The sequence below is a fragment of the Rana temporaria genome (assembly GCF_905171775.1).
Source record: "Rana temporaria chromosome 5 unlocalized genomic scaffold, aRanTem1.1 chr5y, whole genome shotgun sequence".
Lineage (NCBI taxonomy): Eukaryota > Metazoa > Chordata > Amphibia > Anura > Ranidae > Rana > Rana temporaria.
In genome coordinates, this window is record NW_024404466.1 from 53,943 (window position 1) to 77,671 (window position 23,729).

Sequence of the window (23,729 nt, forward strand, 5' to 3'; positions counted from 1 at the left end):
TGTGAGTAACTTGTATCTCACTCTGGGCATCCCCCTATTCCATAGAAATCTGATAGCTAGTGAGCGTAGGGCCGCAAAAAAGGTTTTAGGGACTAAAACAGGGATCGTCTGAAAGAGGTATAATAATTTGGGGAGGGTGTCCCCCCAAGACTTTTAGGCAAATATTCTGTGGACTGATGAGAAGAAATGTACCTAGGTGTGCGTCCCGTGGCATAAAACTAATACAGCATTTGGTGACAAGAACATCATCCCAACAGTCAGACATGGTGGTGGTAGGGGGATGGTCTGGGGCTGGACGACTTACCTAGAATTCTGAGCTCTACCAGAAAATCCTGAACGAGAAAGTCCCGCCATCAATTCCTGACCTCAACATCAAGTGCACTTGGGATATGTACCAGGACAATAATCCGAAACACACCAGCAAGTCCACCTCCAAATGGTTCAAAGAAAGCCAAATGTAGGTTTTGAAGTGGCCTAGTCAGCCCGGACTTCAAGCGGGTGGAATTTGTTTTATTTTTTTAAAAGTCAGCCGCTACAAACACTGTGATTTCTAATAAGGACACCTACCTGTCCTAGGTGCACGTGATGTCAGCCCCCCGAGGTCAATCCTGGCAGTACCCGGCGCCGCCATCCTCACTAAGGGAAACGGGCAGTGGAGCGTTGCGGCTTCACTGCCCGTTTCCTACTGCGCATGCGCGAGTCTTGCGGGGCTTTGTGAATGGGCGGCTGCTCTCTGGGTTACACACAGTTCCCAGAATGCAGCGCGCCCCATTCCCCAAAAGACAACGCGAGGAGGACGAGGAAGAAGACCTGCTGCGGACTAGGAAGAGGCAGATTAGGAAGATCCGCATAGCAACCGCCATTTCTGGTAAGTAAAAAAAAAATATTTTTTGCAGGATTTTGGTGTCTTTTTTTTTTTTGGGTGGACCTCCACTTTAAATCCCATTGAGATCATTACACAGGCCATTCATGCTGGAAAACCCTCCAATGTGGCTGAATTAAAGCGATTCTGCAAAGAATTCCTCCACAGCGACGTGAAAGACGCATTGCCAGTTATCGCAAACGCTCGATTGCAGTTGTTGCCTCCAAGGGTGGCACGACCAGTTATTAGGTTTAGGGGGGGGGGGCAATTACTTTTTCACATAAAGCCGGGCAGGTTTGGAGCTTTTTTTGCCTTTTAATAAATGAAACCATCATTTAAAGACGGAGATTTGTATTTTTTCGGGTTACCTTTGTGTAGTAATATTTATTTGAGTCATTTAATTGTGACAAAAAGAAAATCGGAAAGGGGGCAAATACTTTTTCACACAACTGTATATCATTCTACTACTGCCCATAATAACGGAGCATTCGTTGTGAAAAGAACATTGGTTTTTCGCACAGAAGGAATGAACAAACGGATAATTCTTTATAGACTCTTTAGGTCCCGTGCACACGGGACGCTGCTCAACGCATGTTCAGAGGCAGTTGGGCACTTTTTTCAATGTTCTCTCTATTGTGCTTTTTAGACAGTTGTGTTTATAAGCCTTAGGCAAAAAAATGAGTTCAGGCGCCAAACGCGCCTAAGTGCGGTAACCCGCGTTTCATTTCCTGACCCTCCTGCTCGCCCCCTCAAGAGGCTTTCTCCACACCAGGGAGAAAGCCTTGCATTACGGTGTGGAGTTACAGACAGAAGAACAGAAAGTGAGGATTTATCAGAAGAAATAAGGACATTGAAAAGCAAAATGGAAGGATGAGGTGAGTGAAGGAGGACTGCACTGAGGTAAGTGAAGGAGGACGGCACTGAGGTAAGTGAAGGAGGACTGCACTGAGGCAAGTGAAGGAGGACGGCACTGAGGCAAGTGAAGGAGGACGGCACTGAGGTAAGTAAAGGAGGACGGCACGGAGGTAAGTGAAGGACGACGGCACTGAGGCAAGTGAAGGAGGACGGCACTGAGGCAAGTGAAGGAGGACGGCACTGAGGCAAGTGAAGGAGGACGGCACTGAGGCAAGTGAAGGAGGACGGCACTGAGGTAAGTAAAGGAGGACGGCACGGAGGTAAGTGAAGGACGACGGCACTGAGGCAAGTGAAGGAGGACGGCACTGAGGCAAGTGAAGGAGGACGGCACTGAGGCAAGTGAAGGAGGACGGCACTGAGGCAAGTGAAGGAGGACGGCACTGAGGCAAGTGAAGGAGGACGACACTGAGGCAAGTGAAGGAGGACGGCACTGAGGCAAGTGAAGGAGGACGGCACTGAGGCAAGTAAAGGAGGACGGCACTGAGGCGAGTGAAGGAGGACGGCACTGAGGCGAGTGAAGGAGGACGGCACTGAGGCAAGTGAAGGAGGACGGCACTGAGGCAAGTGAAGGAGGACGACACTGAGGCAAGTGAAGGAGGACGGCACTGAGGCAAGTGAAGGAGGACGGCACTGAGGCAAGTAAAGGAGGACGGCACTGAGGCGAGTGAAGGAGGACGGCACTGAGGCAAGTGAAGGAGGACGGCACTGAGGCAAGTGAAGGAGGACGGCACTGAGGCGAGTGAAGGAGGACGGCACTGAGGCGAGTGAAGGAGGACGGCACTGAGGTGAGTGAAGGAGGACGGCACTGAGGTGAGTGAAGGAGGACGGCACTGAGGTGAGTGAAGGAGGACGGCACTGAGGTAAGTGAAGGAGGACGGCACTGAGGCAAGTGAAGGAGGACGGCACTGAGGCAAGTGAAGGAGGACGGCACTGAGGGAAAGGAAGATATTTAGGGAAAAAAACATTTCCTTTACAACCCCTTTAAACTTAACAGATAGTGACCCATGTTTAAAATTTCAGTTTTGCAGCATTTAGCGGCGTTTTGCCACGTTTGCGTTTAGAAGCGTTTTAAAATATTTTTTGGCCATTTAAAAAAATATTTTTTTTAGACACTTCAGCCCCGAACCATTATGCAGCTAAAGGACCAGGCCCCTTTTTGTGATTCAGCACTGCATCACTTTAACTGACAATTGCGCAGTCGTGCGACGTGGCTCCCAAACAGAATTGGCGTCCTTTTTTCCCCACAAATAGAGATTTCTTTTGGTGGTATTTGATCACCTCTGCGGTTTTTATTTTTTGCGCTATAAACAAAAATAGAGCGACAATTTTTTAAAAAACTCAATATTTTGTACTTTTTGCTATAATAAATATCCCCAAAAAAGATATATAAAAAAAAACATGTTTTTTCCTTAGTTTAGGCCGATACGTATTCTTCTATGTATTTTTGGTTAAAAAAAAATGCAATAAGCGTTTATTGATTGGTTTGTGCAAAATTTATAGCGTCTACAAAATAGGGGGTAGTTTTATGGCATTTTTATTAAAAAAAAATGTTTCTAGTAATGTCGGCGATCAGCGATATTTATCATGACTGCGACATTATGGCGGACACTTGACACTATTTTGTGACCATTGTAGGGGTTAACCAGGAGGGGGCGCTGTAGGGGTTAAGTGTGCCCTAAGGGAGTGATTCTTACTGGGGGGGCGTGGCTGTGCGTGTGACGTCACTGATCATCGTTACCTAACACAGGGAACAGACGATCAGTGACAGCCACACTAGGAAGCACGGGGAGAGGTTTGTTTACACTCCTGTTCTTCCTCTCTGTGACCCAATCGCGGGACACCGGCGGCGATCGGGTCCGCTGTTCCCGCGGGGACGGTCACGGAGAAGAGGATCGGGTCGCGATTGCGCCGCCGGCAGCGCTCTTGCGACCCATGGCTGGGATCCCAGCCTTGCCATTTTGTCGACGTATATCATCCGGCGGTCCTCAAGCAGTTAAACGCTTCTAAGCGCAAAGTGGCTAAACGCGGCAAAACTGATGTTTTAATTGTGAGTTACTATCTGTCAACATTAATCATTTAGGAGCCGTAAAAATGTCCGGTGTACATGGAGCCTTAAACTTGCCGCGTTTTAGAAACAAAAGGCTGCTAAACGCCACGTTTAGTCGCTTTTGGCGTCTGAAACGAGGAAATCTTCTGCGTCTGAACCCATTTTTTTGCTTTCAAAGAAACGCTGTTAAACGCAACAGCCTAAAACCGGCAATAAACGAGACGACGTACACGGTCACATAGGATAACATGGAATGAGTTCAGGGGCAGTTGAGAAAAGCGTGCCTCTACCTCTGAACGTACGTTTAGCAGCGTCCCGTGTACGTCGGGCCTTAAACGCGGGTTACTATCCGTCAAGTTAAATCATTCAGGAGAGGTTATAAAACCGTGCCGTGTACATTAAGCCTTAGTGTCGCCCCCCCCCCCCCCCCCCCCCCCCCCCATATTTGTGCCTGGAATGTTCTAGAAACAGACGCCCGCCTTCCATTTTCCTGAACGCACGGATAGGGGCAGATGTGCTCCCCAGCCAACCAACCAAACACTCATCAATTCCCTTCGTCGCTCGCTCCCCCCTTGCCGCTCAATCGCCGCATCGCTCGCCAGACCCCCCGCCAGCCCCGCACTTACCCCATCCAGGTGGCGGCTTCCCCCTGCGTCTCATCCCGAGTTTCGGCAGTCGCTTCTCTCGACCCGCCTCCTGATTGGCCAGGAGGAGAAATGGGAAGACATTTGCGACTATTAATTCGCTATTGTCACACAATTAGGTGGGCGCTGTCCCCCGAGCCCACCCTTTTTGAAGCCAATTCGAGCCTCGGGCATCTAAAAAAAAAAAAAACCATTGGAATCCATGCGTCCGGCGCCCTCTAGAATAGAGGGGGGGTGCATGGATAAGGGGGGCTGCGCCCTGCATGAGCGGCCACTACTGATCAAATGACAGGCCATGGAAGGGATGCAGCAAAAGGTAACTGGCCTTACTATTAGTACAGGCTGCAGAGAATGCGGGAGATAAGCCATAGGAGCCGTACAGAAGAAGGGGATTGGCTATGGGCGTAGGAGGAGGTAATTGGCTATAGGAGATAAGCCATAGGAGCAGGAGAAGGGGATTGGCTGTGGGCGTGGAAGTAATTGGCTATAGGAGATAAGTCATAGGAGCCATACAGGAGAAGGGGATTGGCTGTGGGTGTGGAAGGAGGTAATTGGCTATAGGAGATAAGCCATAGGAGCCGTACAGGAGAAGGGGATTGGCTGTGGGTGTGGAAGGAAGTAATTGGCTATAGGAGATAAGCCATAGGAGCCGTACAGGAGAAGGGGATTGGCTATGGGCGTAGGAGGAGGTAATTGGCTATAGGAGATAAGCCATAGGAGCCGTACAGAAAAAGGGGATTGGCTGTGGGCGTGGAAGTAATTGGCTATAGGAGATAAGCCATAGGAGCAGGTGAAGGGGATTGGCTGTGGGCGTAGGAGGAGGTAATTGGCTATAGGAGATAAGCCATAGGAGCCGTACAGGAGAAGGGGATTGGCTGTGGGCGTGGAAGTAATTGGCTATAGGAGATAAGCCATAGGAGCCGTACAGGAGAAGGGGATTGGCTGTGGGTGTGGAAGGACGTAATTGGCTATAGGAGATAAGCCATAGGAGCCGTACAGAAAAAGGGGATTGGCTATGGGCGTAGGAGGAGGTAATTGGCTATAGGAGATAAGCCATAGGAGCAGGAGAAGGGGATTGGCTGTGGGCGTGGAAGTAATTGGCTATAGGAGATAAGCCATAGGAGCCGTACAGGAGAAGGGGATTGGCTGTGGGTGTGGAAGGAGGTAATTGGCTATAGGAGATAAGCCATAGGAGCCGTACAGAAAAAGGGGATTGGCTATGGGCGTAGGAGGAGGTAATTGGCTATAGGAGATAAGTCATAGGAGCCGTACAGGAGAAGGGGATTGGCTGTGGGCGTGGAAGGACGTAATTGGCTATAGGAGATAAGCTATAGGAGCCGTACAGGAGAAGGGGATTGGCTGTGGGTGTGGAAGTAATTGGCTATAGGAGATAAGCCATAGGAGCCATACAGGAGAAGGGGATTGGCTATGGGCGTAGGAGGAGGTAATTGGCTATAGGAGATAAGCCATAGGAGCCGTACAGGAGAAGGGGATTGGCTGTGGGTGTGGAAGGACGTAATTGGCTATAGGAGATAAGCTATAGGAGCCGTACAGGAGAAGGGGATTGGCTGTGGGTGTGGAAGTAATTGGCTATAGGAGATAAGCCATAGGAGCCATACAGGAGAAGGGGATTGGCTGTGGGTGTGGAAGGAGGTAATTGGCTATAGGAGATAAGCCATAGGAGCAGGAGAAGGGGATTGGTTGTGGGTGTGGAAGTAATTGGCTATAGGAGATAAGCCATAGGAGCCATACAGGAGAAGGGGATTGGCTGTTGGGTGTGGAAGGAGGTAATTGGCTATAGGAGAAAAGCCATAGGAGCCGTACAGGAGAAGGGGATTGGCTGTTGGGTGTGGAAGGAGGTAATTGGCTATAGGAGATAAGCCATAGGAGCCATACAGGAGAAGGGGATTGGCTGTGGGCGTGGAAGGAGGTAATTGGCTATAGGAGATAAGCCATAGGAGCCATACAGGAGAAGGGGATTGGCTGTGGGTGTGGAAGGAGGTAATTGGCTATAGGAGATAAGCCATAGGAGAAGGGGATTGGCTGTGGGTGTGGAAGGACGTAATTGGCTATGGGTGGGGTTCAGCAACAGGCAAATGATATAAAGTCTTGTGGTCTGATTGGTATATAGGTGACAGGTCGGTGATGTAGAGGGTGGTGACATAGGTGACAGGTCGGTGATGTAGAGGGTGGTGACATAGGTGACCGGTCGGTGATGTAGAGGGTGGTGACATAGGTGACAGGTCGGTAATGTAGAGGGTGGTGACATAGGTGACCGGTCGGTGATGTAGAGGGTGGTGACATAGGTGACAGGTCGGTGATGTAGAGGGTGGTGACATAGGTGAGCGGTGGGTGGTGACATAGGTGAACGGTCGGTGATGTAGAGGGTGGTGACATAGGTGACCGGTCGGTGATGTAGAAGGTGGTGACATAGGTGACAGGTGGGTGATGTAGAGGGTGGTGACATAGGTGACCGGTCGGGGATGTAGAGGGTGGTGACATAGGTGACCGGTCGGTGATGTAGAGGGTGGTGACATAGGTGACCGGTCGGTGATGTAGAGGGTGGTGACGTAGGTGACAGGTCGGTGATGTAGAGGGTGGTGACATAGGTGACAGGTCGGTGATGTAGAGGGTGGTGACATAGGTGACAGGTCGGTGATGTAGAGGGTGGCGACATAGGTGACCGGTCGGTGATGTAGAGGGTGGTGACATAGGTGACCGGTCGGTGATGTAGAGGGTGGTGACATAGGTGACCGGTCGGTGATGTAGAGGGTGGTGACATAGGTGACCGGTCGGTGATGTAGAGGGTGGTGACATAGGTGACCGGTCGGTGATGTAGAGGGTGGTGACATAGGTGACCGGTCGGTGATGTAGAGGGTGGTGACATAGGTGACAGGTCGGTGATGTAGAGGGTGGTGACATAGGTGAACGGTCGGTGATGTAGAGGGTGGTGACATAGGTGACAGGTCGGTGATGTAGAGGGTGGTGACATAGGTGACCGGTCGGTGATGTAGAGGGTGGTGACATAGGTGAGCGGTCGGTGATGTAGAGGGTGGTGACATAGGTGACAGGTCGGTGATGTAGAGGGTGGTGACATAGGTGACCGGTCGGTGATGTAGAGGGTGGTGACATAGGTGACCGGTCGGTGATGTAGAGGGTGGTGACATAGGTGACCGGTCGGTGATGTAGAGGGTGGTGACATAGGTGACCGGTCGGTGATGTAGAGGGTGGTGACATAGGTGACCGGTCGGTGATGTAGAGGGTGCTGACGTAGGTGACAGGTCGGTGATGTAGAGGGTGGTGACATAGGTGACCGGTCGGTGATGTAGAGGGTGGTGACATAGGTGACCGGTCGGTGATGTAGAGGGTGGTGACATAGGTGACCGGTCGGTGATGTAGAGGGTGGTGACATAGGTGACCGGTCGGTGATGTAGAGGGTGGTGACATAGGTGACAGGTCGGTGATGTAGAGGGTGGTGACATAGGTGACTGGTCGGTGATGTAGAGGGTGGTGACATAGGTGACCGGTCGGTGATGTAGAGGGTGGTGACATAGGTGACAGGTCGGTGATGTAGAGGGTGGTGACATAGGTGACCGGTCGGTGATGTAGAGGGTGGTGACATAGGTGAACGGTTGGTGATGTAGAGGGTGGTGACATAGGTGACCGGTCGGTGATGTAGAGGGTGGTGACATAGGTGACCGGTCGGTGATGTAGAGGGTGGTGACATAGGTGACCGGTCGGTGATGTAGAGGGTGGTGACATAGGTGAACGGTCGGTGATGTAGAGGGTGGTGACATAGGTGACAGGTGGGTGATGTAGAGGGTGGTGACATAGGTGACAGGTCGGTGATGTAGAGGGTGGTGACATAAATGACCGGTCGGTGATGTAGAGGGTGGTGACATCGGTGACCGGTCGGTGATGTAGAGGGTGGTGACATAGGTGAACGGTCGGTGATGTAGAGGGTGGTGACATAGGTGACAGGTCGGTGATGTAGAGGGTGGTGACATAGGTGACAGGTCGGTGATGTAGAGGGTGGTGACATAGGTGAGCGGTCGGTGATGTAGAGGGTGGTGACATAGGTGAACGGTCGGTGATGTAGAGGGTGGTGACATAGGTGAACGGTCGGTGATGTAGAAGGTGGTGACATAGGTGACAGGTGGGTGATGTAGAGGGTGGTGACATAGGTGACCGGTCGGGGATGTAGAGGGTGGTGACATAGGTGACCGGTCGGTGATGTAGAGGGTGGTGACATAGGTGAACGGTCGGTGATGTAGAGGGTGGTGACATAGGTGACCGGTCGGTGATGTAGAGGGTGGTGACATAGGTGACAGGTCGGTGATGTAGAGGGTGGTGACATAGGTGACAGGTCGGTGATGTAGAGGGTGGTGACATAGGTGACAGGTCGGTGATGTAGAGGGTGGTGACATAGGTGACCGGTCGGTGATGTAGAGGGTGGTGACATAGGTGACAGGTCGGTGATGTAGAGGGTGGTGACATAGGTGACTGGTCGGTGATGTAGAGGGTGGTGACATAGGTGACCGGTCGGTGATGTAGAGGGTGGTGACATAGGTGACCGGTCGGTGATGTAGAGGGTGGTGACATAGGTGACAGGTCGGTGATGTAGAGGGTGCTGACGTAGGTGACAGGTCGGTGATGTAGAGGGTGGTGACATAGGTGACCGGTCGGTGATGTAGAGGGTGGTGACATAGGTGACAGGTCGGTGATGTAGAGGGTGGTGACATAGGTGACTGGTCGGTGATGTAGAGGGTGGTGACATAGGTGACCGGTCGGTGATGTAGAGGGTGGTGACATAGGTGACAGGTCGGTGATGTAGAGGGTGGTGACATAGGTGAACGGTCGGTGATGTAGAGGGTGGTGACATAGGTGAACGGTCGGTGATGTAGAGGGTGGTGACATAGGTGACAGGTCGGTGATGTAGAGGGTGGTGACATAGGTGACTGGTCGGTGATGTAGAGGGTGGTGACATAGGTGACCGGTCGGTGATGTAGAGGGTGGTGACATAGGTGACAGGTCGGTGATGTAGAGGGTGGTGACATAGGTGACAGGTCGGTGATGTAGAGGGTGGTGACATAGGTGACACTTCACACCGCTATGTTATATAGCCAATGAGTGAACGATCGGCTCTAACGTCTGTTTTGTGTCCTAGTGGTGGATCAGGTCCTCGGCAGATCGGCTCTAACGTCTGTTTTGTGTTCTAGTGGTGGATCAGGTCCTCGGCAGATCGGCTCTAACGTCTGTTTTGTGTTCTAGTGGTGGATCAGGTCCTCGGCAGACAACACACCCTACAGAACTGTCAGCTGTCCGTCTCCAGGTATTATCCTGATCTGTTGGGAAGTCCGGGGCACGACCTCGCCCAAGAGAGAGACATGGAGGAAGAAGAGCCTACAAAGACTCTAGATACTGTTATCGTGCAGCAGAGTGGCGGCCAAGTCCTTGTCGCCCCGGATGAGGACAGAGTGGAGCCGAATGTTCCAGGAAAAGAGGAGCAGTTGGATGAAATGGAATGTGATGGAGTGGAGGAGACTCAGAACGGGACACATTATGAGGTCCCAGAGACTCCACAGATAGGACCTCATTCCCAGGCAAGTTCTGATGAGCCTGGCACCCCAAGGACACTACACTCCCCAGACACAGGCAAGGACCAGGACGCTCCTCCGAGTACCTCCATGTCTTCCCCAGACACAGGCGAGGACCAGGGCGCTCCTCCGAGTACCTCCATGTCTTTGGGAGATGAGGGGAGAGTTGCGTCTGATGTACATGAGGCTGAAGTTGTCATGGAAGCGGCTGAGCTTTCCTTCATGCAGAGATATCACCATGAACTTCTGGCTGGAATGGACGCCGTGACAATCTTCCCACTGGAAGAGAATTACAGGTTTGGCTTCAAGGTGAGCGTTGCCAGATTACCCCGATGTCCAGGTCCAACCTAACCCTAGGTCTAACCTAATCCTAACCTAACCCTAGGTCTAACCTAATCCTAACTTATCTCTAGGTCTAACCTAACACTAGGTCTAACCTATCCCTGGCCCGGATTCAGAGAGCAATTGCACCTGCGTAACCATAGTTACGCAGCGCAATTGCTGACTTGCTCCGGCGTTACGAATGCTCCTGATTCAGGAACATCGTAATGCCGACTGCAGCCTAAAATCTGCGTGGCATAAGGCTCGTATGCCACGCATATTTTAGGCTGCATTCTTGCGATGACCGCTAGGGGGCGCTCCCATTGTGATCTGTGTATAGTATGCAAATTGCATAGTAACACCGATTCACAATGTTGCGCGAGCCCTGCGTACGCAAGTTACGTCGTTTCCGTACGGCGTGTTTAGCGTAAGGCTGCCCCTTCTAATAGTAGGGGCAGCCAATGCTAAAGAATACCGGTCGTTCCCGCGTCGCAAAATTTGAAATCTACGTCGTTTGCGTAAGTGATTCGTGAATGGCGCTGGACGCCATTCACGTTCACTTGGAAGCAAATGACGTCCTTGCACTACAAGTCACAGCAACATAAAATAAAACTCGACTGCTGACGCGTTTCGCACTGAAACTAGTGCTTAGTAATAGCTAAAAGGTATCTCTAGGTCTAACCTAATCCTAACCTAACCCTAGGTCTAACCCCTAATCCTAACCTAATCTCAACCTAATCCTAAACCTAACCGAACCCTAGGTCTTGCCTAACTCTAGATCCAACCTAACCGAACCCTAGGTCTTCAGACTGTAGGTCTTCCCTACAGTCAGGCATGGTGGGGGGAGGGTCATGGTCTGGGGCTGTATGAGTGCTGCCGGCACTGGGGGGGCTACAGATCATTGAGGGGACCATGAATGCCGACATGTACTGTGACCTACTGAAGGAGAGCATGATCCCCTCCCTTCAGACGTGAAAATAGAAAAAATTCAGCGCTGGGAAATAACAATCAATAAAATAACATGCAAGCCAGCACTGTGAATGTATTCATAAAACAATTCCCAAAGTATAAAAGAAGAAAAGTGCGGTGCAAAAATGCAGTACAAATAATAAAAAATATAAATAAATTGTCCAAGTGCAAATAAAGTGTCCTTTAAATAAACAAATCCAGCAGGGGTGAGAGTGAAGAGGAGACACCAGAGGAAAATCCACCACCAAGGTAAAGATGGACTCTCACCTCATTGCTTCGACCCATAAAGAGTCACAAAGCATATCAGCATCCAAAACTCAGTCAGGACCAGCCTCCAATCTCCAGCATAACACCATATCACATAGATATCCAAGGGTCACCATAAAAGAAAAACACAAACCTCTAAGTGCTCTCTGTATGTACCGGGAATATTTAATAAGGAACAGTGGTACACTAAGGCCCCGTACTCACGACCAAACATGTCTGCTGAAACTGGTCCGCAGACCAGTTTCAGCAGACATGTTTGGCCGTGTGTTGGCCCGAGCGGACCATTTTGGGACGGATCGGACAGGTTTCCAGCGGACAACTGTTTCCCGGACTTGTTTTAAAACAGTCCGCTGGAAACCTGTCCGCCCGGACATGTACGGTCGTCTGTACAGACCTACCGTACATGTCCTGCCGCCCGCATCCCTCGCATGCGTCGAATGACTTCGACGCATGCGTGGAAGCATATTTAAGGCGGCCCGCCCACGTCGCCGCGTCATTGTCGCGGCGACACCGCGTCATCGACGCGGCGACACCGCGGACACGCCCCGCGTAATGTTTACGCGCGGGCTTCTGTTCGATGGTGTGTATAGCCATCGAACAGAAGTCCCCGGGCAGTCCCCGGCCAGACATGTCCGATGGAAACGGTCTGCAGACCGTTTTCATCGGACATGTCCTGCCGTGAGTACAAGGCCTGACATTTAAAATCACTCTGAGCCGAGTGCGAGCAAAGCAGCATGTACAGCAAAAATCCAAATACAGCGGCGATGATCGAGGGTGACGTCCGTGCGTAACTCCTCCCCCTTCGTACGCGTTACGTCCCGTGGGCGGGACTTCCTCAGCGTCGGGTGAGAGAGAACGCCGGACGTCCCTAATAGCATAGAATATATAGTAAAAACGAGAGTGAGCGGCCAATCAAAAAGCTCACGAATGTAACCAATGAGAATGCTCAATGGCCAACAACATCCGGGGCAAAGGCCGCAGCCTATCAAATCAATCAGAAATGTGGCCAATAGGATAACTAAACGGCCAACAGCTTCCAGTGCAGAAGCCATAGTGATAACTCAATTGAGATTCGACAGCCACTCGAAAAAAGTCTCAGGATGTGGCCAGGAAAGAAAACTAAACTGGAATCACACATCAGGGACTGGGCACAGAGTCAGTAATAGACAATATACAATAAAATAGAGAGGCATAATTAATTAATACCGGACCAAAACTGAATAGGAAAGGAAAAAGAAAAAACCAAACAGTAGGGTCCAATAGCTCTCATGAATAATTAATTAGCTGGATATAAAAACTATATGCAATCCCCATAAAATTTAAAACATAGTTTTATAAAAATTATACAGAGAAGCCAACTAAATATATTAAAAATATATAAAAATTCCTATAAAATACATAAAAATTATATAATATATATATAAAAATGTATATACAAAAACGGACGTCAACCTCGATCATCGTCACTTTCACAGTGACCAATACCAATAAATTAAGACTATTTGAAACAGAGATACATTAATACAGACAACACTAGTATAAAAAATAATTATAAAAATTAAAAAATATTTTTATTTAATTACTGGTTAGAAATGAAACAATTTAAATCAAACTCAACGTTGAGACCCCCAGGTGAGGCAACCTTGAGCTCAAAGATCCAATAAGATTCACGTCTGCTTAACTGGCGGATAAAGTGCCCCCCCCTCCAATGTCGGGACACTCTCTCAATACCCCAGAATTTCAGACATTTAGGATCACGGTTATGATAACGTCTAAAGTGTTTTGACACGCTATGTGTTTTCACACCTCGTTTGATGCAACTGATATGTTCGCCGACGCGGACATGTAGGGCACGTGAGGTACGACCTACGTATTGAAGCCCACAATCACATTGTAACATGTATATAACTCCTTCAGTGTCACAAGTAACAAGCTCTTTAATAGTATACTCATTACTGGTGACAGTGGAACTGAAGGTTTTACATTTCTTAACATTGTTTCTCGCATGTTTACACGTGGCACATCTGCCACATGCATAAAAACCAGAAAGAAAATTAAATAATCTCGGTCTGGGCACAATAGGCGGGTCAATGACCCCCGGTGCGATCAAATCCTATTTGGAGAACCGTGAGGTTATCCTCAGATGTTTTTTCTAAATCAGCTATAGCCTCCGATACTGGGGACTTGAATGTTTCTTTTAGAAAACTAGGTCATTGTGACGGTATCGGTATGATATCCCCGTCAACGTTCCCTTCTTCCCATAACGAAAATCACCCCAATATTCCACGAGGAGGGATATCCCTGGAATCGCCCAGAAAGCCACACATGAGACCAGCTTACTGCTTGAACAACACAGACTTTAATGTTATATCACACAGCTTATATGTCATTTCCAAAACTGTTACAATGACAAATCTCCGCCCCCCCTTACACTGGGGCTTCCATACAGATTATAGGTAGACACGACGGGGCCGATGCTGAAACACATTTTCTTTAGACAATGACATCAATGACGCTGAGCACTAGCTGTACTGAATACATCAACCAGACCGCTCGACCCCGCATATAGAGAGATAATTACCACAATGAAGCAATCAGAATAATTAACACAAGCCACTTAAACCCAGCTCTCCTTCACACAACACAATAGATCAATTAACCTTTAGAAATAGTGAGGGGACATTAGCACATCAATAACCTGGCTAGCAGGGAGCAGTAAACTGAGACATATAGGCAAATGTATCACAATGGCCCCCCTTTTGCTCCCTGCTCCGGCAAACCCGGTTGGACCTTCCCTGGTCCAGTAGGGTTGACGGGTTCAGAGCTATTAGTCAGAGGTTAACTCCGTTTGGCATGACTGACCTCCCTTGGCAACTGCTTCAGACTCAGGTATGTCACCGGGTCGTCAGATCACACGCCGGTCAGTCCCCAAGTCTTTGTGCGATCTGCAAAGTCACCAGAAGTCAGTGTGAAGACAGCGAATGGGTCTGTGCGCCGCCGTCTAGGTGTCCCGCTATGGGAGGGGGCAGGTTATGACTCTGAAGTGACAATCCCAGGAGATTCATAAAAAGAAAAAGTTATATTTGTTGAAATGCTGTAGCACTGGTGCTCAGAGTCCGGGGGGGGGGGGAATCAGAGCCCCATAAGGTCAGCCACCCCCTGCTCCCTCCGCAGCCGCCGGTTCTCCTCTTGGAGCTTCTCCAGCTCCATCTCCAGTTCATGGAGCCTGGGGGGGTCAGCCTGCTGTGACCTCAGGTGGTTGTTCTCCTCCTCCATGCGGCTTATGCACTCCTCCAGCTCTATGTACTCACAGATCAGATCCTGCTTGCTCATGTCCTGCAGGCTCTCCACGTGGTCCTTCATCATCAGGAACTGGGTGGTGGTGTAAGGGGCCACCGGTGGGCCCTTGGCGAACATCTCGGCACGCATCTGGGACGCCCGCTGCGACTCCCTCTCCTCCAGTCGCTTCTTCTCCTCCCAGGTCAGCTTGTTATACGGCTTCCAGGACCTCTTCTTCTTGAAGGGTGGCCGGCGGTGCCTCTTTCTGCCCAGCTCCCTCCAGGGCCCCTCCGGCTCAGGGCTGTCGCCCATGACCAGCTGACAATGGTGTTCCCTGTTGTCCGTAATAACAGATTGTACCATGAGGGCTTCGTAAGGGGTGCCCAATGGTTCTTCCTGACCCAGCTCCTGGGGATCCCAAGCCGAGTCTACACAATGGGCTGCTGCTGGTGGGCGGTACCCAGGTTGAGACCAATTTGACCTGGTGTTGTCATTCATGGGGCAATTCTGCTTGAAGTGACCCAGCTGTTTGCACCGGAAGCAGCGTTGTTCGTTGTCCTCCTGGCGTGGATAGCGAGGGCTAGATGTCCTCGGTCTGTTAGGAGGTGGGTATCTAGCGGCTGGTGGGTGTGAGGGCACCGTTGGTCGTGGAGGTTGTTCCTGTGGTGTGATCTGGTTCGTCTTGCGAGTATCTGCATATTCATCCGCCAACTTCGCGGCCTCTGGTAGAGTCATGGGCCTGCGATCTCTCACCCAATCCTTGACGTCCGTCTGGATGTGATTGTAAAATTGCTCCAGGAGCATTAGTTGCAAAATGTCCTCTGCGGTGGTGGCCTGGCTGCTGTTAGCCCAGTTAGAGGCCGACAGGGACAGCTGGCATGCCCATTCTGCGTAAGAGTCTTTCGTGGTTTTGCGTGAGTCCCTGAACTTCTGTCGGTGGGACTCTGGGGTTACTGCATAACGAGCCAGGAGCGCTTCTTTAACCCTGGCGTAGCTATGGATATCCTGATCTGGCACGGTCCGGAAAGCATCAGAAGCTTTGCCTGACAGTTTGCCTGACAATATTGCAACCCACTCTCCTCTAGCTATTCGGTGCAGGTTACATTGTCGCTCAAAATCCGCCAGGTAGTTATCAATCTCACAGTCCTTTTCATCAAAAGCTTTAAAAGCGCTAAACGGAATCTTCCTTGCGTCTGCTGTGCTGTACTCACTGTTCGTAGAAGGTGCGGCTGCTTGTTGGACTGCTGCCAGTTTTAACTGTAGTTCTGCGTCCCTTATTTGTTTATCCTTCTGTAGCTCTGCGTCTCTTATTTCTTTAGCCTTCTGTAGTTCTGCGTCTCTTATTTGTTTATCCTTCTGTAGTTCTGCGTCTCTTATTTCTTTAGCCTCCTTCGCTAACAGGTCCATCACTTTCAGTACCACATCTGGCGTTGGGTTCGGGCCGAACCACGCTAGCTTCTCTCTCATTAGCTTGTTGGTTGGTGACTCCTCCTGAATCACTGGTGTCTCCATCTCTTGTACTGCTGGCGTTGCTGCAATCCCGTTCTCCTGGTCTAGCTCCATTAATTCTGCTATGATGACCCGCTTGGTTTTGTTGCTAGCAATCCTTCCACGAACTTCCAGTAGTTCTTCCAGTGTCTGCTTGGAATCCGGGTGTGAAGGGGAATAGAAGGGAAAAATCCCACTGCTACCAACCAATTGTGACGGTATCGGTATGATATCCCCGTCAACGTTCCCTTCTTCCCATAACGAAAATCACCCCGATATTCCACGAGGAGGGATATCCCTGGAATCGCCCAGAAAGCCACACATGAGACCAGCTTACTGCTTGAACAACACAGACTTTAATGTTATAACACACAGCTTATATGTCATTTCCAAAACTGTTACAATGACAAATCTCCGCCCCCCTCACACTGGGGCTTCCATACAGATTATAGGTAGACACGACGGGGCCGATGCTGAAAACACATTTTCTTTAGACAATGACATCAATGACGCTGAGCACTAGCTGTACTGAATACATCAACCAGACCGCTCAACCCCGCATTTAGAGAGATAATTACCACAATGAAGCAATCAGAATAATTAACACAAGCCACTTAAACCCAGCTCTCCTTCACACAACACAATAGATCAATTAACCTTTAGAAATAGTGAGGGGACATTAGCACATCAATAACCTGGCTAGCAGGGAGCAGTAAACTGAGACATATAGGCAAATGTATCACAGTCATTTATTTGACAAAAAGATCAAAACTTGGTGGGATATTACAACATTTGATCAATATCTGACAGCTAAGATCATTCCAAGAAGATTACGGTGGGATTTGCCACCTAATGATGGTCTTACTGATATTGAGTCAAACAAAGAATGGTATGAGTTCTTTACCAATAAGAGTTTTGAACTTATTCGGTTGTTGACAGCACGTAAACAACGCAAAAAGTTGTGGCTTGAGGGGCAGATTAAGGCCATCACTGATCTTCTTGAGCCTAGTAAGGAATTGCCAGAATTTACTCGCCTTTCTGGTGAGTTAAAGACCAAGTTAGTAAGATGGGATAAAGAGAGTCAAGATAAAAAACGTAAAAAATTCTTGCGTGATTACAATGACTTTACATCTAATTTGGTGTTTAAATGGCAGTCCCTTATTACCACACAGACTGATCCCCCCCAATCAGTATCCATGGATACCATGGAGCCACCTTCTGATGATTCATATCAGATTAACCAGGGGTCACAACAGACTTGGGCTGATAGGGTGGAAGCACAGACTACTCCTATCAGGACTAATGTGTCTAACAACAAAGGTTATGGCCCTCCTAAATTTAAAGGGAAAGGGAAAAATAGGGGAGGTTTCTCCCAACCCAAAGGCCAGCAAGCCCAGTCTGCCTCCTTTAATTACCAGGATAATTTACCCTGGCGACCAGCACCAGCTAGGGGTGGTGGCCAACGACGAGGGAGAGGTGGTTATCCTGCGGGTCCACCTCCCCTGTCTACTTATAATTATTATACCCCCTTACAGGACCATTGGGAACAGCCCACTACTTCTTCCAATCATTTTTTAGGACAGGAGGGGACCCCCTGGAGGGGTCCTCCGCCTCCTACCCCTGCTTGGGGAGATTGGAGGGAATTTCAACCCCCCCCCCCCCCGAGGGACATGTGGAGAAACACCCAGCCCCCACTGGCCCCTCCCGGAAATGGGCAATTCAGTCAAAAAAGGAAAAACCGAGAGGAACCAGGGGGGGGACGACGAGTCCAAAAAGCCAAGATCTCATTAGGGACTGGTATTTTTAACCTCGGTGGCACTGTGCTTTCTGAGGATGAAATACGTGCCCTTGATCGAGGTTTGAAATTTGCCCCAATTAGGAATTTGAATAAATTCCATACGTATGTTAATGTTCAAAAATATGTACGGGGGTTAAATATGAAGAGGTACTTCCTCTCCAACCCTATCCAAAGGAATGTTCCCTCATCTTTTGTACAACATACTAATTTAAGGAACAAGTCTGTCTTCAATCCCCAAGGTCAAGATACTAGACATCTCGATGTTTTCAAGAATCTAGTTTGTAAAGATTTGGATGATCTAAAGATTAAAAATGTACGTGACTCCCACCACATTAAAAAGGGTATTAAATCATTAGAGCTTAGGAATGACATCGTAATCCGCCCCGCGGATAAGGGGGGTGGCCTGGTTGTGCTCAGTAAAACATACTACCAGGAGGAGATGACCAGGTTACTTAGTGATAATGATACTTACCTATTGCTGAGAGGCGACCCGATGGTTCAATTCAAAAATGAGTTGCACTCTCTTGTTGAAAAGGGGAGATCTGAGGGGGTTTTGAATAAAAAGGAAATCCTATTTGGACCCCTTTTACTGTCGTACACCTATCATCTATTTTCTCCCTAAACTTCATAAAGACCCTGATCGGCCTCCGGGTCGTCCCATAGTCAACGGGATTGACTCTAGACTTGGCCAATATTTGGACCATTTCCTTCAACCGTTGGTATCCAAAATGGAGGCCTATTTACGAGATACAAAACAGGTGATACAAATTTTAGACACTCTGCCGTGCACTAAAGATACCATCTTAGTGACGGCAGATGTTGGCTCACTTTACACCATAATTGATCATGAAGCAGCTATGGCTTCGACTATTTGGGCCTTGAATGGCACTGATTTGAACAGACAACAGATTCAATTTCTTCTGGATAGTCTAAATTTTTGCCTTCTTAAAAATTACTTTTGGTACAATAGGAATTTTTATTTACAGCAACGAGGAGTTGCTATTGGCGCTCGGTTTGCTCCCAGTGTGGCCAACCTCTTTATGGCCCACTGGGAGGAAGAGACGGTGTTTAATAATCGCCCCCCTCAGCTTCTATGTTACAAACGGTACATAGACGATTTAATTATGATTTGGGAGGGTGATATGGCTAGTTTACAGCAATTTATGAGTTTACTTAATGCCAACACCAAAAATATTATTCTGACCTGGAATATCTCATGTGATAAAATTACTTTTCTAGATTTGGAGATTTTTAAAAATGAGTCCAAGTTGAGAACTAGGAATTACTTCAAGGTTACGGATCGTAATGGGTATATACCCCTGACCAGTTGCCACCATAGGTTGTGGCTATGTAATATACCCAGGGGACAGTTTGTCCGGTTACGTAGAAATTGTACATCAGAAATTGATTATGTCACACAATCTCAGGTACTTGCCAAAAGATTCATCCAGAAAGGCTACTCTTCCTCAGATATAGATTTAGAAATTGAAAAGGTGCGCTTAATGAATAGGGAGGTTATTGTCTCAGATAAACCACCAGTTGTATCAGCTGTTGAGCAGACTACCAATAACAAAATTGTGTTGGATTATAATATACAATACAAGAAATTTGAACGGATTGTTGCAAAACACTGGGCAGTGTTAAAAGGAGATGCTGTTCTAGGACCGACATTACCTGATCGACCGCAATTCGTTTACAAGAAAGCCCCCGCTTTGCGTGATTTGATCGCGCCTATTGTGCCCAGACCGAGATTATTTAATTTTCTTTCTGGTTTTTATGCATGTGGCAGATGTGCCACGTGTAAACATGCGAGAAACAATGTTAAGAAACGTAAAACCTTCAGTTCCACTGTCACCAGTAATGAGTATACTATTAAAGAGCTTGTTACTTGTGACACTGAAGGAGTTATATACATGTTACAATGTGATTGTGGGCTTCAATACGTAGGTCGTACCTCACGTGCCCTACATGTCCGCGTCGGCGAACATATCCGTTGCATCAAACGAGGTGTGAAAACACATAGCGTGTCAAAACACTTTAGACGTTATCATAACCGTGATCCTAAATGTCTGAAATTCTGGGGTATTGAGAGAGTGTCCCGACATTGGAGGGGGGGGCACTTTATCCGCCAGTTAAGCAGACGTGAATCTTATTGGATCTTTGAGCTCAAGGTTGCCTCACCTGGGGGTCTCAACGTTGAGTTTGATTTAAATTGTTTCATTTCTAACCGGTAATTAATTAAATAAAAATATTTTTAAATTTTTATAATTATTTTTTATACTAGTGTTGTCTGTATTAATGTATCTCTGTTTCAAATAGTCTTAATTTATTGGTATTGGTCACTGTGAAAGTGACGATGATCGAGGTTGACGTCCGTTTTTGTATATACATTTTTATATATATATTATATAATTTTTATGTATTTTATAGGAATTTTTATATATTTTTAATATATTTAGTTGGCTTCTCTGTATAATTTTTATAAAACTATGTTTTAAATTTTATGGGGATTGCATATAGTTTTTATATCCAGCTAATTAATTATTCATGAGAGCTATTGGACCCTACTGTTTGGTTTTTTCTTTTTCCTTTCCTATTCAGTTTTGGTCCGGTATTAATTAATTATGCCTCTCTATTTTATTGTATATTGTCTATTACAGTCCCTGATGTGTGATTCCAGTTTAGTTTTCTTTCCTGGCCACATCCTGAGACTTTTTTCGAGTGGCTGTCGAATCTCAATTGAGTTATCACTATGGCTTCTGCACCGGAAGCTGTTGGCCGTTTAGTTATCCTATTGGCCACATTTCTGATTGATTTGATAGGCTGCGGCCTTTGCCCCGGATGTTGTTGGCCATTGAGCATTCTCATTGGTTACATTCGTGAGCTTTTTGATTGGCCGCTCACTCTCGCTGTTACTATATATTCTATGCTATTAGGGACGTCCGGCGTTCTCTCTCACCCGACGCTGAGGAAGTCCCGCCCACGGGACGTAACGCGTACGAAGGGGGAGGAGTTACGCACGGACGTCACCCTCGATCATCGCCGCTGTATTTGGATTTTTGCTGTACATGCTGCTTTGCTCGCACTCGGCTCAGAGTGATTTTAAATGTAAGTGTACCACTGTTCCTTATTAAATATTCCCGGTACATACAGAGAGCACTTAGAGGTTTGTGTTTTTCTTTTATGGTGACCCTTGGATATCTATGTGATATGGTGTTATGCTGGAGATTGGAGGCTGGTCCTGACTGAGTTTTGGATGCTGATATGCTTTGTGACTCTTTATGGGTCGAAGCAATGAGGTGAGAGTCCATCTTTACCTTGGTGGTGGATTTTCCTCTGGTGTCTCCTCTTCACTCTCACCCCTGCTGGATTTGTTTATTTAAAGGACACTTTATTTGCACTTGGACAATTTATTTATATTTTTTATTATTTGTACTGCATTTTTGCACCGCACTTTTCTTCTTTTATACCCCTTCAGAGACTGGACCGCAGGGTAGTATTCCAACATGATAACCACCCCAAACACACCTCCAAGACCACCACTGCCTTGCTAAAGAAGCTGAGGGTAAAGGTGATGGACGGGCCAAGCATGTCTCCAGACCTAAACCCTATTGATCATCTGTGGGGGGAGGGACGCAAGGTCTCCAACATCCACCAGCCCTGTGATGTCATCATGGGGGAGGGGAAGAGGACTCCAGTGACATCCTGTGATGTCATCATGGGGGAGGGGAAGAGGACTCCAGTGACATCCTGTGAAGCTCTGCTGACCTCCATGCCCAAGAGGGTTAAAGGGGTTGTAAAGCTTTGTGTTTTTTCACCTTAATGCGTCCTGTGCAGCTTGCACTCTCGGCCCCCCTCCCCATTTTACTTACCTAAGCCGTGAAACTCCTGGGCTCGTTCCTGTGATGGTTTCCCCCTGCTTGAGGCGGCTTGTCATTGGAGATTGATAGCAGCGCAGCCATTGGCTCGCGCTGCTGTCCATCACATCCAATGACACGGTGCATCAGGGGGCGGGGCCAAGTTATACACTTGACTATGGCCGAGTGTATTAAACTGGATCGCGCCCACAAGGTAACCACCTTAGGAGAGAGCTTCCCAGAGGGGGTTATCTCTTGTGGGGAGGAGCCGTAGGACCCCAGAAGAGGAGGATTGGGGCCACTTCATGCAAAACGAACTGCACAGTGGAGGTAAGTATAACATGTTTGTTATTTTATATAGCCTTAAGGCAGTGCAGGAAAATAATGGCGGCCACACAGAATAGTGACACTTTGGGCCCAATTTGGACATTTTCACTTAGGGGTGTCCTGACTTTTGTTGCCAGCGGTTTAGACATTAATGGCTGTGTGTTGTTATTTGTTATACAAGCTGTACACTCCCCCCCCCCCATGTACACCCCCCCTCCCCCCCCCCCGTGTACACTCACTACACAACATTGGAGATACAAAGTGTCATTTCTTCAGTGTTGTCACATGAAAAGATAGAGGGGTGTACTTACTTTTGTCAGATCCTGTTTCCAGGGATTGGGAGGAGACCTTCGGACGTCACTGATAAGCACATAGAAATCATATAGAAGGGATCCAGGAAAGTTGTAGTAAAGCCCTTCATGATTCCGAAGCTTCATTACTCTGGGTGTCCACCAATAGGAACCCCCATCCTGGGACCCCAGCGTGTTTCGGATTGGGGGACGTTCTTGTGACGGTATCGGTATGATATCCCCGTCAACGTTCCCTTCTTCCCATAACGACAATCACCCCAATATTCCACGAGGAGGGATATCCCTGGAATCGCCCAGAAAGCCACACATGCCAAGCTTACTGCTGGAACAAGACACTTTATTGACACAAAAACTCAGCTTATATGTGGTTACAGCCTGTTAGGAACGCCCCCCTCACACAGTGGGGTTTCCCATACAGATTATAGGAGACAAGTCGGAGCCGACCATGCAGACACATTTCTTTAGATAAAGACATCAGTGGAGTTAATTACTAGTTGTAACAGCCTGACCACAATGAAGCAATCAGAATAATTAACATGAGCCACTTATCTAATCATTGTAAACAGTAAGGCCGGTCTCCTTCCCACACACAATAAATCAATTACCATTTGAACTAGGGAGCTGGCTGAGGAAGGGTCATTAACATGTCAATAGCTTGTAACACATGAATCCATCTAACCCACAATTTAACCAAGCAGGGAGATTTACACTGACATCCTTCACAGTTCTCGGGGGGAATATTTCAATGTGATGTTTCTACATGTTTCAGGTGGTGGGTGACACCTTCTCGTGTAGGACGGCGGTGGAACTTCTGCAGCATGTGGTGTCTTCCTTCTCCTCCCGCACCATTACACTGGAGTACCCCTGGGTGACGCATTTCCTGGTGGGCGGAGACTGGAAACGCATCCTGCGTGACACCGAGAAGCAGTATCATTGCATCATCAGCACCCCGCAGCTTCCCGGGAACCTTCTAGATTGTGAGGTGAGTCCAACATTAAAGGGGTCCTCCGGCTCGTCTCTCTCTGTAGCACCCCGCAGCTTCCCGGG

General features: G+C 48.3%; 1 protein-coding gene across 1 annotated transcript in view; it reads left to right on the forward strand.

Moving 5' to 3' along the window:
* PARP10 (poly(ADP-ribose) polymerase family member 10) overlaps positions 1–23,729 on the forward strand; it is a gene marked incomplete at its 5' end in the record, with an annotated part of 117,547 nt that overhangs the window by 52,426 nt on the left and 41,392 nt on the right. The window contains 2 exon segments of the mRNA XM_040334342.1: positions 9,740–10,374; positions 23,452–23,664. Of these exon segments, the coding sequence (XP_040190276.1) occupies positions 9,740–10,374; positions 23,452–23,664 (848 nt within the window).